The sequence below is a fragment of the Passer montanus genome, unplaced genomic scaffold (genome assembly GCF_014805655.1).
Source record: "Passer montanus isolate IOZ18808 unplaced genomic scaffold, ASM1480565v1 scaffold4, whole genome shotgun sequence".
Classification (NCBI taxonomy): domain Eukaryota; kingdom Metazoa; phylum Chordata; class Aves; order Passeriformes; family Passeridae; genus Passer; species Passer montanus.
In genome coordinates this window covers 8,970,941-8,986,246 of record NW_024368818.1, presented here as the reverse complement: position 1 = coordinate 8,986,246, position 15,306 = coordinate 8,970,941, and the positions used below count along the sequence as shown (strand labels likewise).

Below are 15,306 nucleotides of genomic sequence, written 5' to 3'. Positions count from 1 at the left end.
GGTGCGGGCGGGCTCAGGAGGGGCGGAGCCGGCGGCGGAGAGTGATTCGGGCGGGCGTAACTGCGAACTTTTGTTTGGTGTGTTGTGTGAGTTAGTTTCCGCCGCCGGGACAGAGGCGCCGGCCGGGCTGGGCCGGGCTCGGGGAAACGCCGCACGGCCAGAGTTGTTTTGCCAGTTGCCGCGGGCGGGTCGGCTTCCCGACCGAGGGGTGAGAAGCACCGGCGACAGCAGGACGAGCCCGCGGCCCGGGGAGCGGGGCATGCGGGACTGGGAATCCGGGCTCTGAGCCGCCGAGCCCCGCCAGGGAAGCGCCGGGGGGTCCCGACGGAGCCATGGATCCCGGGCAGCCTCAAACGCAGCAGCCGCCGCAGGCAGCGCAGCCCCCGGCCTCGCAGCAGCAGCAGCCGCCGCCGCAGCCCCCTGGCCCGGTGTCGGGGGCCCCGGCCGGCGCGGCGCAGCCCCCGGGTGCGGGGCCCCCTCCGGCGGGGCACCAGATCGTCCATGTGCGGGGCGACTCGGAGACCGACTTGGAGGCGCTGTTCAACGCGGTGATGAACCCCAAGGGCGCCAACGTGCCACACACGCTGCCCATGCGACTGCGGAAACTGCCCGACTCCTTCTTCAAGCCGCCCGAGCCCAAGGCCCACTCCCGCCAGGTGAGGGGGAGGGAAGGAAGGGGCCCGCGCCGCGGGCGGGCGGGGGGCGGCCCGGCCGGGCCGTGTTCCCCCTCCCCGCCGCCGAGCTCCTCCCGGGGGAGGCGTGTGGGGGAGGGGGCCGGGGCGGGAATCCACGGGGCCCAGCGGGCGGGGGGCGCCCGGCCGGGGCTGTCGGGGCGCTCTCTGCCGCCCCCACACCCCTTTATTTGTTCTTCCCCTGGGGCAGGGCCGCCTCCCGCGCCCCGAGACGCCGACGGGGCCGGGACCGCGGCGGGAGGGCGGGCGAGCGCTGGCCCCGTCCCGGTCTCCAGCGGGGCCTCGAACTCCACATCCGCTCCTTGGCTCTGTCGGCCTCACCGGGAGGGCGACAGTGGGGGTGAGCCCCTAAAACTTGCGTAAAAGCGCTTCGCTCGGAATGTCGCTTTGCGGTCCAATTCTCTGCCCTCTGTAGAAGGGGTCGATGAAGTGGTGCCAAACCTACACCCCCTCGCCCCGTCAGACAGTAAATATGGATGTGACTTTTCCACCATTTCAGCACGGCGCTGGGTTGAGTAGGATTAACCCCCCCACATCCACACGCACGCACATCCGAAGTTAATTCCCGAGCCAGACGCCAGGTCCGACGGCGTCCAGGCTCCGCCGGGCGCAGCGCCGCATCCAGGGCAGCGCCTGGGAGCGGGGCTCGGAGCCGTGGGGCCGCGGCCGTGCCGGCCCGGGGGAGGCGGCGATGCGGGGCAGGGCGGCGCAGGGAGCGGGGGAGGGATGCGGGCAGGGCTGGGAAGGGGGCGGGACGGGGCCGGGGGGAAGGGGCGATGCGGGGGCAGGGCCGAGGAGGAACGGGGTGGGGTGTGCGGGGCAGGGTCGTGGCTCGGCCTCCGGGAGCGTTCGGTGTTTAAGCAGAGGGACTTTTTTACCAAGACCCAAGTGCTGGTGTGAATACGAGCGAAAGCTAATTCTGTTAACCAACGTTTTGGATGGAGACTGTGCATGTCTAGTCAAGTGTTATTAAGTAATGAACTTAGTTGCTAAGCTATAAAATAAGTTTTATTATTGGCTATTGTCACTTTATCTATGTAGCCAGTAAGGGTGAAACTCGCTGTGTACTGGTGCCTGGTACCCGTGTTGTTAAGGGTCTGTCAACATTTCCATTATTAAACTTCTGTTTTGAACGATTTATAACTTGACTTCAGAAGTTCATTCCAGGCTGAACCTTGGCACGTACTCTCCCAGCCTAGGAGTTAATTCATTTTCCAAATACTCAAAAAAGCAGTCTGGCCTTCATATAGCAAGACTGAAAAGAAAATTGGAAGGAGTGGAGCTGATCTGCTTCTGTCGTTTTGCTAGCTTCTGAGTTGCAGACCTTTAATAACATAACAGCAAGGAATAAGGGGTTTATGTATAGTGTTCTCCCAGCTTGTGCGTATCTCATCGTGGTTCCATTGTGTACAAATCTGAATGGGTAGACATTAGTCTAACACTTGGTGCTGTGTCTTGTTAAACACAGTATCTGCAGTTAAATAGCTATCGTGTTTGAAATGCACTAAAAGTTTGTGATGGTCATACAACTTTTGGTTATACTTTTAGGCTTAGCCTTTATATTCCTTGTGTATGTTAATCTTTGTCTGTAAAGCATATTTAGTTGGATCACTGTTCCTTGTACCACTCAGTGGTTTCTAAAACATAAACTTGAAATCCAGCTAAGGCAAGAGAGAATCAATCATTTGCTTCATTGTGGACTGTTTTCATTTTTCCTTTCTGTTCAGTTGTGCCATATAAACATTCTGCTTAAAGAAAAGGTCTCTCTTTTTTATAGTTCTGTGATTCTCATGAATTTAAATATTGCAAATCCACTTGATTTACTACTTGCTTCTTTTGTCTGGATGTAAGTGCAAACTGATTTATTTCCAGTTGAACACATAGAACTTCATGTGTGCTTGCATACAGATGGAGTGAAGCAGAACTGTAAGAGTGTGTAAGTGGGGCCTCCTACGGTGTAATACCTTGTGTAGAGAGCTGTGACAGGGACACATACATGCACCTCATTGTAGGTGTCAGTGTTGTTCTGGTCTGTCTATAAAACCAGTTAATTGGTAAATATATTTTTTAAAGCCAATTTTACTTTAACCAGGTTTTCAGAGCTGCCTTTTCTGTTCCGTGTTGGACGTATATTTAGTACTGGCAAGGACTTTCTGTGTACTTATGAGTGGTGACTCCAGTGAATGGGTTTGTGAGTCATTTCTGATTGACTGGTTCAGCCGTTTGCTGAAGCTTTGCTTTGGATAAAACATGGACAGACTCTTTATACCCTTAAAAATTTGAGTTATTAGGAAATGTTATGTTCAGTCTTCTTGTTTAGATTATTTTAATTGTTGAATTCATGAGTCTTCCTCCATTGGAGCTCACTGCTGCCACTTGGCATTTCACTATTGCTTTTCTCTTTGTGTGATCTTTTTAATCCCTACGGGCTGGGGGGTGGCAGGGGGATGGTGTGTGTGTCTACTTGGATCCCCACACCCCCTCTTGAAAAGGAGAGTGGAAGTTAACTCCTCCAGCAGAAAGTGGGTGTGATGGTAGGGAGTGGGTGCAGTCCAGTTACAAACCACTCAATGCACGGGATGAGATCTGCTGACTGCAGGCAAGTTTGTTCTTAACCTTGTGCTGAGGAGTAAGAAGTTTAGTTTTCAAAATAAAACTAAGGGCATACAGTTAATATTTCTTGACTTGCACAGGGGCTTTTAACCAAACTACATGGAAGCTTGCTTGAACAGTAACAACTGGAAAATAAGCAGAACTTTAACAACTGAGCTATGAATTTCTCCTGAAACATTCATTTAAAGTGAAATGTCTTCTGACATCTGCATTTCTACTGAAATATAGGAATCTTAATGAAAATAATTTCACTCCTGGCAGGCCAGCACTGATGCCGGGACAGCAGGAGCCCTGACCCCACAGCATGTCCGAGCTCATTCCTCTCCAGCATCACTGCAGCTGGGAGCTGTTTCTCCAGGGACACTTACACCCTCTGGAGTAGTGACTGGACCTGGAGCTCCATCTTCTCAACACCTCCGCCAGTCTTCTTTTGAGATCCCTGATGATGTACCTTTGCCACCAGGCTGGGAGATGGCTAAGACACCATCTGGACAGAGATACTTTCTTAAGTAAGTAAAATTTCTTTTCAAATAGCTGTATCTCTGGCTTTTTTTTCTTTTGGGGATATATATGTTTTTCCCATCTTAGAATTTCAGTAAATTTCATTGTGTTTAAAATATGTATTTTTAAAAACACGCTTGTGATTTTAAGTAGAAGACCATACCACTTCTGTATTTCTCACATATCAACTCTGCTGTTTCTGAAAACTGTGTGGTACTCTGTGAATATTTGTCCTATCTTAATCTTAGCTAAAGAATGTTATCCATTATATTGTGTACAAAAAAAAAAAATCAGTGAAATTAGCATAGTCATTCTTGAACCATAAGACTTCTGGATTTGCTGATTATTGTCAGAGTTGTCATGGCGGTCAGGATACATTTTACCTTATTTTAATAATACAGATGTAAAAATACAGAGTTAACTTCAGAGAGTATTGTAGTGATAATAGGTCAGGACTTCTTATGCTTTGATTAAAAACGATTGTTTAAATATACAACCAAAATGTTTTTTGCCTACTCTCTCTTCCTGAGGCAATTAACATATGTGTTTGATTACAGTATTTGTGTTTGTAAATTAACTCATCTACATTCCTGGCAATGAAAAGGAAATTTCAGAATTTCTAACATTGTTTCATGTTCCTAGAGCTGTAACTTTTCCACACAGTGAAATTAGTATCACCTTTTCTATAACTGAAGAAAGTTAGACATGCCATCCATTTGACACCCAATCCATCAGGAAGCACTTTCTTTTATTCTGTGCAGTTTTCTAAAAGAGCAGGAACTTGTTCTTCTTTCTGAAAATGTGCCCACCAAGACCATAACTTGCCCTCAAATACTTTGACTATAATTTTAACTTTATTTAACAGCAAGTCTCTAAATTACCCATTACATGTCATTTGCAGGGTGGGGAGAGGTAACACAGTGTTACTTATGGAAAACTTGTTTCACCCAAGAAAAACTATTTATTACTACCTTTCTCACTCAAATATTATGATTAATACCTGCATTGGATTGAAGTAGTTGAGCTTGTAGCTTCAAAAACAATAACAAATTTACATTGTCTGCAATGAAAACTGAACTTGCAGAACTTCTTAAAAATGTTTCTTGCTTCTGTAGCTCTGGTATTTCCATACAGAAAAATTAGCCTTTTTCAACTGAAAAGAGGTTGCAGTAGTTGTCTGAAATTATTTGAGCCTGAAGGTTCCCTTTTGAGAACAATCATTCTCTATTAGAAATGTGAAAATAAGCATTAGCTGTAGATCTTGAAGATGTGATATTTTCTTTGGTGAAGTTTAACAGATCAGTGTGTTCTAGAATATGAGCTCTCCTGCAGGTTTTTTTGAACTGTGTAATTTATGCCGTTTGAGAACTGTAGCTCATTGAACCTTGAGGAAAGAACAGAATGAGTTTTGAAATGAAAAGCAAACTTTTGTTTTGACTGTGTTAGTGAGAGCTCTTAAAGAGCCCCTTATGAAGCATGAAAAATAGATATTTGATTTTAAAGTTTTACTGCCACAAGTGTTTGTTCTTGATAGCACTGTCAATTTTACAGAAGATGAAAGAGTTTAAGAGACGAAAAATGTCTTCCTGCTCTTCTAATGAATTTTTTTAATTGTGCTCATTCAGGTGAAATCAGAGTGAAAGATTTATCCTTGGAAAGCTTTTTTCTGCAGTTTGATTATTACCACAAAAATCCTTCCCTTTTCTTTTGCAAGTTTTTTTGTCCTTTCTTGGTGTCCTGGTATCCATTTCAAAGGGTCAGGTTTCAGCAAGAACAATAAAGAGCCTGAGACTGGAAAGTACACACAAGTCTGGCAAACTCATCTGCATGAGCAAGATCGTTTGTTCTCTAGCAGACATCCAAAGTAAATGATTGAAAGAGCTGCTAGCTGTGAAGGATGTGTCTTGAAGGGGAAAGGAGTGGAAACAAACCAGGTTGTTAGGAAAAAAAATAAAGGCTCTGCTTTTTGAACCTCTCCCTGCTGGGTCACATGCTGACCTTGGGAGATTTTAAACAGTGTAATGGGCTGTTTCCTTATGGCTTTCCTTGGGTGATGCTCTTGTATGGGAGAGTCTAATGAGGACAGCTCTGTTCACACTTGAAGAGCATTTGTTCAAAAAAGGTTGCTTAATACTATATACAGGTGAGATCCACCAACTTCATTAGAGTTTAAGATTTGTAAAAAGCATTTAAAATACTAGCACAATGTTTGCTCTGTATGTGTAGGAAGCCCAAAGAAATTTAAGACTAGTTTTGAGTAGCAAGTTTGTATACTAAAGGTTTTTTTCAGTGGTGAGTGATAAGTTCTAGCTCACACCTACAAGTCTGCTAAAGCTCACATCTTGCCCGGTTATACCTTAAACATTTGCTTGAAGTCTGAGTACTAAGATTTCTGATTCTAAATCACCTTTAATGTGGTTCCTTCTACCATATGCAGATTTTTAGTGTCTCTTCAAGTATTCAGCTTTTTTTCTTCATTGGCTGCATCGCTCCTTGTTTCCACTTGCTCTGTTCTGTAGCTACTCTGTGAAGAGTCTGGTAATCAGACTCTAGAAAGATCTTTGCAGAATAGGTAACAATATTAGATTCTTTCCAGATGTCAGTAAGCCTTATGGTTATAGTTATCATAATATGCTACAGTGCAAAGAGAATAATACAAAATTGAGTACCATACTTAATACACTCTGGAATTACAGTTGCTTCCACTAATCAATGGGTCAAGCACTGCAAACACAGTAATTTGTGCAAAGAAATGAAAATAGGGAGAGAAAATACTTAATCATCTGTGTGTGTGTGTGTATTTATAGAGATAGATGCAGAGTTGTTTAGCCAGATATTTTATATGCACACCCCCTATAGCCATACACATTAAAAAAAGGTGAGAGCAGTACTATAGGGTTTGAACCAGAACTACTCTTGTAAATTAGTCTATCATCTGGATAAATAGACCCCCTTATGTATGAATGCCCAACATATGATTTGCCAGAATTCCACTTATTAGCATTCATCTCACTGTTATGAGTAGTAATGCTGAGTTTCATTTTCCCTTAGCGATGATTTTGGGCAGTGGGTTAAGGCCTGCTTACTGTACAGCTGGTAAAACTACTTTTTATTGATACTGATCCTTCAGTGGAACTCATGAGTTAAGACTTGCTGGTTAGTAAGTGGTCACATCTGAGTCATCTCTCTCTGGTGTAGCCCATTCTTAAACATACAGTAAAAAAGCCGAGCTTGGTTTGTGTGGTGATGTCAATTGCATTGCTTTTTAACCGCTTCCTGTTAGCCAGCTGCTGCTTGACATTTCGGTGAACTGTGCAGAAAGATAGGGAATCACTCTCGAGGCAAAAGATAATGTGCAATGGGAGTAGCAGACAACAGCTTGCAGAAAGAATAAACAAATTTTGCTCAGTTTTAGAATTACCCTTATATAATTCTAAATTAGAGTTATGCTTTTAATTCTTACAGAGCTTTTGTAATACTGCTTCTCTTGTTGTAGTGTGAGGAGAAGTTAACTGATTGTCAAACAAGTCTTGTAATTATTTTTCCTACAGGAAGTAGTTCTTGCAAGCAGTTTATCAACAACTTCCTATTTTTTCTGTCAAGTGTTGAATGACTTCCTGAAGGAGGCCAAGGTGGTTTTCATTAGTATTTGTGGGTGTGTTTGAGGTGTTTATCCATCTGGGAGAAAAAAAGATTGCTGTTCCATATTTCTCATGTGCTCCGTACGGAGGTATGGTTTTGGGTGTTACAAAACCAACTAGTGTTAAGGCAACAGGGAAGTTTGTTGCTATGATTTTTGGTTTTGGATTTTTTTTATTTCCTTATGTCACACGTGAAAAATATCCAGTGATGATGTTAAATTTCTCTTGCATCCCGTTTTTACCCCTGAGTGGTACTACTCACTACGCCAATATCCTCTGCTCTTCTCAGTCTCCCCACCCCACCAAAGTAGTCTTAGTTTTCAAGGAAAAAAGATGTTAACTGGAAAAGCCGCAGCAACAGCTGCATATTTTATTGAATACCTTAATTTAGTCAAGTGTGTATTCGGAGTCATCAATATCACTTCTTATGTTTATAGTTCTATAGTTCAAGCAAGCTGGTCAGTAAAATCGCAGTATTGTTGAAAGCCAAAACTGTGGCCACTGCTTTTGATGGGCGTCTCCACTTTTGAAGATCTTTGGTTGCTAAATTGTATTTGTAATATGTCAAGTTAGTTACATTTTTACATTAATGATTTGACTGTTTAAGAAAATACTCAAAAGATCAAAGATCTCCGTAGAAAAAGCCATGAAAAAATGGTACTGTGGACACTGTCAGTTTCAGAACATAGCTGAAGGAAAAACATTAGTTTTCAAAGGAAAGCTTGCTGGGCTTTTGATGGGCGTCTCCACTTTTGAAGATCTTTGGTTGCTAAATTGTATTTGTAATATGTCAAGTTAGTTACATTTTTACATTAATGATTTGACTGTTTAAGAAAATACTCAAAAGATCGAAGATCTCCCTAGAAAAAGCCATGAAAAAATGGTACTGTGGACACTGTCAGTTTCAGAACATAGCTGAAGGAAAAACATTAGTTAAAACACTTTCAAAGGAAAGCTTGCTGTGGTATGTTTTTGACAATCTAAGGGAAGACAGTCACAGTACTACTAAGTGTGTATTTTTCCTTCTGCCTCTTACTTTGAAGTGTCCTAAGAAATGACAATAACACACATTTTTTTGAATTCGCAGTTCTACTGAACGTTTCAGTATCTTTGAAAGGGCCAAGGAAGAATAAGGGCAAATATGCCCCATTTGTGCCCCACTGAGACTGGGCATCAGTGAAAGCAGAGGCACAATTTGTTTGGTGAAATAACGTTATCCATGCATTCAGTACCCTGCTGTACTGAGGTGATTTTATGAGACTATTCCAAAAAGCAGTTGAGATATGATTTCAGGTAAACCAAGAACATATCTCATGGTTTTCACAAATGTTTTTTTTTTAAATTTATAAGCATATTGACATTTATTATCTTCAGAAGAAACTAGAACTGGGAAAAATACAGCATATGTGGCACATAGTTGGAAGTTAATAATTAAATTCTCTCTGAGGATTTTTTTAAATTGGTTGTTGATCTGAACATTTCTTCTTCCCATGGGTTTTTGTCTTTCACATATCTCATAAAAATATTCTTTGTGCATTGTAGTATCTGATTTTGGGTCTATATGCTTTAGGTATCTCGTACTGCTTTGTAGCACTGCTTTCCTATCTCCTGGATCAAATTTGAGAACAGTTTTATCTTACTGGTGATCTGAAAATTTTTTATTGTGTTGAAAGCTGTAACTGTGACTAAGTCTTAACCAGTCTTTTATAATTAAAATACTGAAGTATCTCTGATTAATAATAATAAGAAGAGTATTTGAATACAGGTTTAATCAGAATTTCATGTTTTAAAAAAGATGCTTCTGCAATTCTACTTATTAAATATTTAATCTGGTTATATTTGAGTTGGAGTTCTAGCATTAAGCTCTATGGGTGTAACTGCACTGCTGTGGAACTACTTCTGTTTTCTGAGGTCTTCTAAATACAAACAAGAACTTGATACAAATCAAGATGATTGTCTTCTGGATTTTCATCCTTTTGCTTTTTGTTTTCTCTATGTGGAAGATGGCAAAGAATTACAGTAGTGGAGTTTTTAGTAGTCATCTGTATTGTAGCACAGGATAGTCTTAACCCCTTAGTCACATGATGGAAATTCCTGCTTGATAGAAAGCAGTAAAATAATACAAGCATATTAATTGGAGAATTCCCATGAACATGAGCCTGAGCACTACTACATCACATTTTTGCAAGAAGCTTCTAATAGGTAAATGATGTTGAACTCATCAGTGGCATGTTTGGGTAAAATCATACCAAATTTTACAAGATTCATCTCTTAGTCTCTTATCTTTCTCCTTCTGGAAACGAAAAAATAAAAGTAGCTTTAAAATTCAAAATGTAAAGCCACCATTTATACTTTGCTCAGTTTCTCCCTGCAATTGTGACACAACAGCTGCAAGTTTTTAAAAGCTGACACAGCAAGCAAATTGGATTTTTCACTCTGTCTGGTTTTAGACTAAACCCTCAGAGAAAGTAACTTATTAGCAATGGGAGTGCTGAAATATTTAACATCAGGACCTAAGTTAAGTCATATGTAAAAGTAAAGCAGAGTTCCTGTTGCTTTCAAAGACTCATTTTCCCATATGGGATGTAAGCACTGGACACAAGCACTTAGTGGGGTGATGCCCATGAGAGCAAGAGGTGTTGCTCAGGGCTGAGGTACAAGATTAATTATTAAAACTAGTCTCAGTTACAGGCAATATTGATTAAGACTAGACATCTTTCCTCTGCAACCAGCTAAAGAAAAGATAAACAAAAATGAGGTAGACAGCAAGAGATCTGTCATCCAAAACCAGGGATGTTCGTCTTCTTTTTATATGTGGCCAGAGCACTGCATGTGTTTATCTTCATAGCTGGGAACAAGTTCAGATGATGTAATTAGATTTAGTTTAACCTTTTAAAACTGATAGCTGCTCAGTTCTCATATTAATTTTGTCCTTGTGTTTTTATACATTCCAACATACTTCCATTTATTGTTTGTACACTTCTCATATACCTGTGCAGTAAAAGTCAATAATGGTGGGTGGAACTTGCTGTCTTTTGCTATTTGAGTGAATATTCCTTTTTTTAAGGTATTTTTTTTTCTTTTCATTTTTTTTTCTCTCCCTGTGGCAACAACCTGTGAGTGATTATGTAAATGCTGTTATTTACCTGACTCAGTTTCTCATGTAAATTATTAAGAAAATTTCACTTGGTTGAATGCAGGAAATTTACAGGAGGTTTCTGTGAGTAGCAGTCCTCTGGTAGGTGCCCCTAAGATACAGCTAAAGTACCATGTAGTTGGCCCAAGAGAATGACAGAATTGTGTCTAGGGGAAATTTAACAGCATGGGGGTTAGCATGATGGGAGACAAATTCTTGGAGGAATGTTGTATTGGAATGTTAACAGATAGATGCCAGGTACTGGCTGGACACTGTCCCCTCAAAGTTTGCTGAACCTGATTTTGATGTCAGGCTCTGTTGGGGAATTTACCAGATGAAATGTATTTTTTGTTAAGCTTTTGAATAGGAATTTACAGCATGGGGGAAATTTGTTTTTAATAAGAAAACGGTACCTCTTAGCTGTTTTTTGCTAAATAAAAGTGGAGTTTCATTTGGAGAACAAAAGTTTTTGTAAGGCGTGACTAAGCTGTGTCGCTGTTTCATGGCCTCCTGAAGTGCTTCTTGGAGTCTGTTTTCTGGGATTCACTCTGTTGCTGTTTTATTTGGCTTTTAGCTAAGTTACTTCAGACTGTGTTTCAGGCAAGTATTCTAAATTGCTGGTTAAGTCAAAGTAATAATACAAAGCTGCCTTGTAAAGTAAGACTTTTACCAGTATGCTGCCTGTCGGTCATGTCAGTTGCTAAGGAGACAAAGCTGTCTTGAAAACAGTCTTGGACTTTGCTTTAATTTTGCTAACGAGGCTTTGCTGCGTCACAGTGAAAGACCAGATCTCTTTTGTTGAGTCTCTGACATGCTGTTTGGTAACTTAGATCAGTGTTAGGGGTTCAGTGTAGTTACTGATTATTACACCAAGGTTGTGAAGCCAGTTTTTTTCTGCTGAATTGTTTTATAGGAAAGTCGAGTGAAGGTCATTAACTACTGCTAGTTTATCTCCAGTGAGTTCTGATTTGTTGAGAACTTTGTTGTCTGCACTACACAGATTTGTTTTAAACAGTGTTACAACTTCAAGGATGCTTTTCCCTTTTTGATTCCCTTGTTGCAAGTAAACTTTTTTGCCTTTACTGGATATGTTACCAAGTTAGACATCTATGGTTGAATAAAGCATCTGAAAGGAAAGAAGAAGCATAGGTTTATAGGCAAAATGGAATTCTTTGATTAAAGGAAATAAATGCAACTCACAGGTATATTTTCTTCTTGAATCTTACTTCTCAGTTATTTTTTCTACTTTGTTGTACTTATTTGAAAAGCTTGTTGGCAAGTCCTCTGCAATTACTTTGATTGCAACATTTCTTGTAGTCTCTTTAGGACAGTGAAAAATAGAGTAAAAGAGAAATTTCTTCCTGTGTTGCTGTTGGTGTAGTTGATATGGTTAATAGACCTAAATGTCAATGAACAAATAATTCAGTAGTGATTTTTATTTACAAAATTTTTGTCACTCCCAGAGCAGCCAGCTTTACTTGAGTCAAGGATATGAAATATACATACTTAAAAAGGCGTAATCTGATGTATTAAAGGCTGTGACAAAGTTGCTTTGAAGTGTGTTCTATGCCATCTTTAGAGACTGTTTTTATAAGAAAAACATGTTTGCAGAAAAAAGTAATACTGTGCTGTAACTGGATTTTAGATGTCATTGACTTCAGTGATGGTCTTTGGGTCATGATGAATTGTACTCATTTAACTGAAATATTTTAAACACTGTGCTATTAACTGTTGCACTGAAAACATTCTGTGGTTACAGGAGTTTGTTACACAAGTACCTGACTAAGCTAAAATTACCTGTGTTCTAGTTCATGTGTATAGATATTTCATGTGGATAGATTTTTGAGAGCTTTTTGTTATGCTGCTGTCAACAGAATTATGTTATCATCAGTGTGGACCTGTGTTTCATTTTTATACCTTTGGCCTCTAAACACATGCACACTTAATTTCTGACCATGTATATCACTTCTGGCCAGTGAGTATAAATAAGTGAAGTAAGCATTCTCTTTCATAACTGGTATTTCAGGTTTTCACTTTCTGTGAGATTTTGATTCTAAAACAAAGCAGACCTAAGATTTTGGAACCAAATAATTAGTACGTAACAGAAGGCAGAAACTTTCAGATTTGTAGTGTTAGAACTGTTAACCATTATGATTGTGTTGGTTTGGCTTTGTCTTTTTATTTTTCCTGTAATGAATAGTAATAGGAAAAAGATCTATTGGATATTTAACAATATCCTGGTAATTTAGACATTGGTTAGGCATAAGGAAGAGAAAATGTGAAACAGACCTTAGCATAAACAGTTAGTTAAGAATTAACATTTTAGCATCCTTGTTAACAAGGTCAAAGGAAGTCTTAATTACATGCTTTTAAAAATTGTTTGCAATTCAAAGTTGTCCCCATTTTTTATTACTCTGTCAGACAGGTCCTGACATGATCAGCTTTGTGTTATGCAGATTTGTTGAGGAAGTTGGACAGTTCATTGTTTTCTTAATGAATTAAATTTCAGTTTTATGTGGTAATATATCCAGGAAAAAATAATCAGTCAATCAGCTTCATCATTATCGTACCCATTTTCCAACTTTCAGATTTAATGTTGCATTGGAGTAGGGAGCAGGGAAGCAGAAGGGGGATGCTTTTGTTTTCTTCTGGTGCAACTATTTGGCTTTTGCTGACAGCTACACTTTGAATCCTGTTTATGCTGTGATGGTGAGTAACTCAGAGATTGTGAATGAAATTTAACTGATTCCTTTACTCTGCAATCTTGTTGGAGTATAAGTGTACCTATACTTATAGGCTCCTGTCTGTGGCAAACTTGACCGTTTTAAAATCGCCTCAAATGCTTGCTCTCTGAAACCTAAGGGGGACAATTTTAAGTTGTTTCCAAGCTAAGGTAACATCTAACTTACCAAATAGTTGAGGGAGTGGCAATAAAGTGAAAATCACTGGTTTTTGTCATGGATAAAATTTATCTAAAGCAGTTTATGGGAAGAAGTCTTTTATTCACAAGAAATAGTTGAGCTCTTGTTTTGTGCATGCATGTTTGTATGGAATTTATTTGAAATACAGGAGATCCTGGTATTGATGCTTTTTACTTTGTCAGGATTTTTGCATAATTTTCCTATAACTTTGTAAAATTCTTTATGTGAAAGGTATAAGCAGACCTACTATTTTGCTGGTACATGGTGCTTTTACCTCTTAACTAGCTTGTATGACTTCTTGCTGATTTCTCCTGATAAATATATTTGATCATTGTAGCCCTTACCTGCAGCTGGCACATGAACTTATGAGACCTTAGAATACTTCACTGAAGTATATAAATGCTGAGTGCAACCATTCAGTTATGTGCCCACTGTTGATTAAAATTTTGCAGACTCACTTACCATATGCAGGTATTTATGCACGTACTGTCTCTCTTCATCTAGTCAAACTGCAAGATACACTTTAGATAAAAGGTGTTCTTCTCTTGTATAGGATGCAGTTCAGTTCTTGACTTCCAGCTAAAAATCTCGTCTGTTCTGCAAGCTTCAGAATAAAGAAGATGCAAATTCTTGTAAGCAAACACCAAAAAATTCTATGGGTGTTCTTCTCTTGTATAGGATGCAGTTCAGTTCTTGACTTCCAGCTAAAAATCTTGTCTGTTCTGCAAGCTGCAGAAGAATAACGAAGATGTAAATTCTTGTAAGCAAACACCAAAAAATTGTATAAAATTAATATATACAGAATGCAGTGCAGTAGCAACTGGTGCTGTCACACTGTGCTTTATACCACAGTCCTTTCATTTGCACTTCATTAAGACTAGTAGGTTTTTCATTTAGGTTAGTATAAATCTTGCATACCATTTGAGGCAATATTTCTGCTGAAGAAGAAAACATTTATTTGTCAAAGCTATTAGGCTGTTTAGCTCATGTTGATGCCCAGCATTTCAGGTTAGTGCTGGTGGATCCTACAGCAAGGCTGAACTGCAGAATCACATGATAGTGTTGTGTTGTTGATAGTGTTGTGACCTTTCTGAGTAACACATCTAAAGTATACTTAAAATTATCAGGTGAAAAAAAAATCAGGGGATGATACATCATAGAAGTGGAGACAAAAAAGTGTTGTGTCATAGAGGTACCTTTCTGAGTAACACATCTAAAGTATACTTAAAATTATCAGGTGAAAGAAAAAAATCAGGGGATGATATATCATAGAAGTGGAGACAAAAACCAGCAATACTGGCATTAGGGATGCAATAGAAGTAGCTATGCTATTCTCTCTTAAGTCTCCTCTTGCTGTTTTTGAGGTGTTTGAGATGTTCAAGATGTTCAGTTTTAAAACCTAGCAACTGCTGGGCTCTGCCAACATTGCTTTTGTAAGAGAGCTTGTTAACAGCATCTTGAAACTTCCCCCATTTATACAAACCGAGTCCAGGTGCCCATCCAGGTAACTGTCTTGTTGCTAGTAGTGGTCAGGAGCAAATTTCCTGCAAAGACTAAGCAGGACAAGAATATCTCTTTGCTCTTCAAGCAAATACTCTTCTCTGAGAACTCTAATGGCTTTTAACTGTCCTCCAAGACTTGTGTTATCTGTGCCTGAAGCCCCTTGTAGCACTGGCTGCATGCTTTGGCAAGGAGTCTGTCTCACTGGTTGTCTGTCCACTGCATGAAGAAACCTTCCATCTCTACTAAGCTTGGCCCCCATCAGTTGCATGCAGTGGTGCCCAGTTCTTACTTTTAATGTG

General features: G+C 40.3%; 1 protein-coding gene across 4 annotated transcripts in view; it reads left to right on the top strand.

Moving 5' to 3' along the window:
• The first annotated feature begins 48 nt into the window (after positions 1–48).
• YAP1 (Yes1 associated transcriptional regulator) overlaps positions 49–15,306 on the top strand; it is a 96,029-nt gene continuing 80,771 nt past the window's right edge. For 2 of the 4 annotated variants that reach the window (XM_039718385.1, XM_039718386.1), the window contains exons 1-2: positions 298–656; positions 3,567–3,814. In XM_039718385.1, coding sequence (XP_039574319.1) covers positions 333–656; positions 3,567–3,814 — 572 coding nt within the window. In that variant the 5' untranslated portion in view covers positions 298–332. Of the gene's footprint in view, positions 657–3,566; positions 3,815–15,306 lie in introns of all 4 variants that reach the window. The other 2 variants (XM_039718387.1, XM_039718388.1) reach the window with 2 other exon arrangements.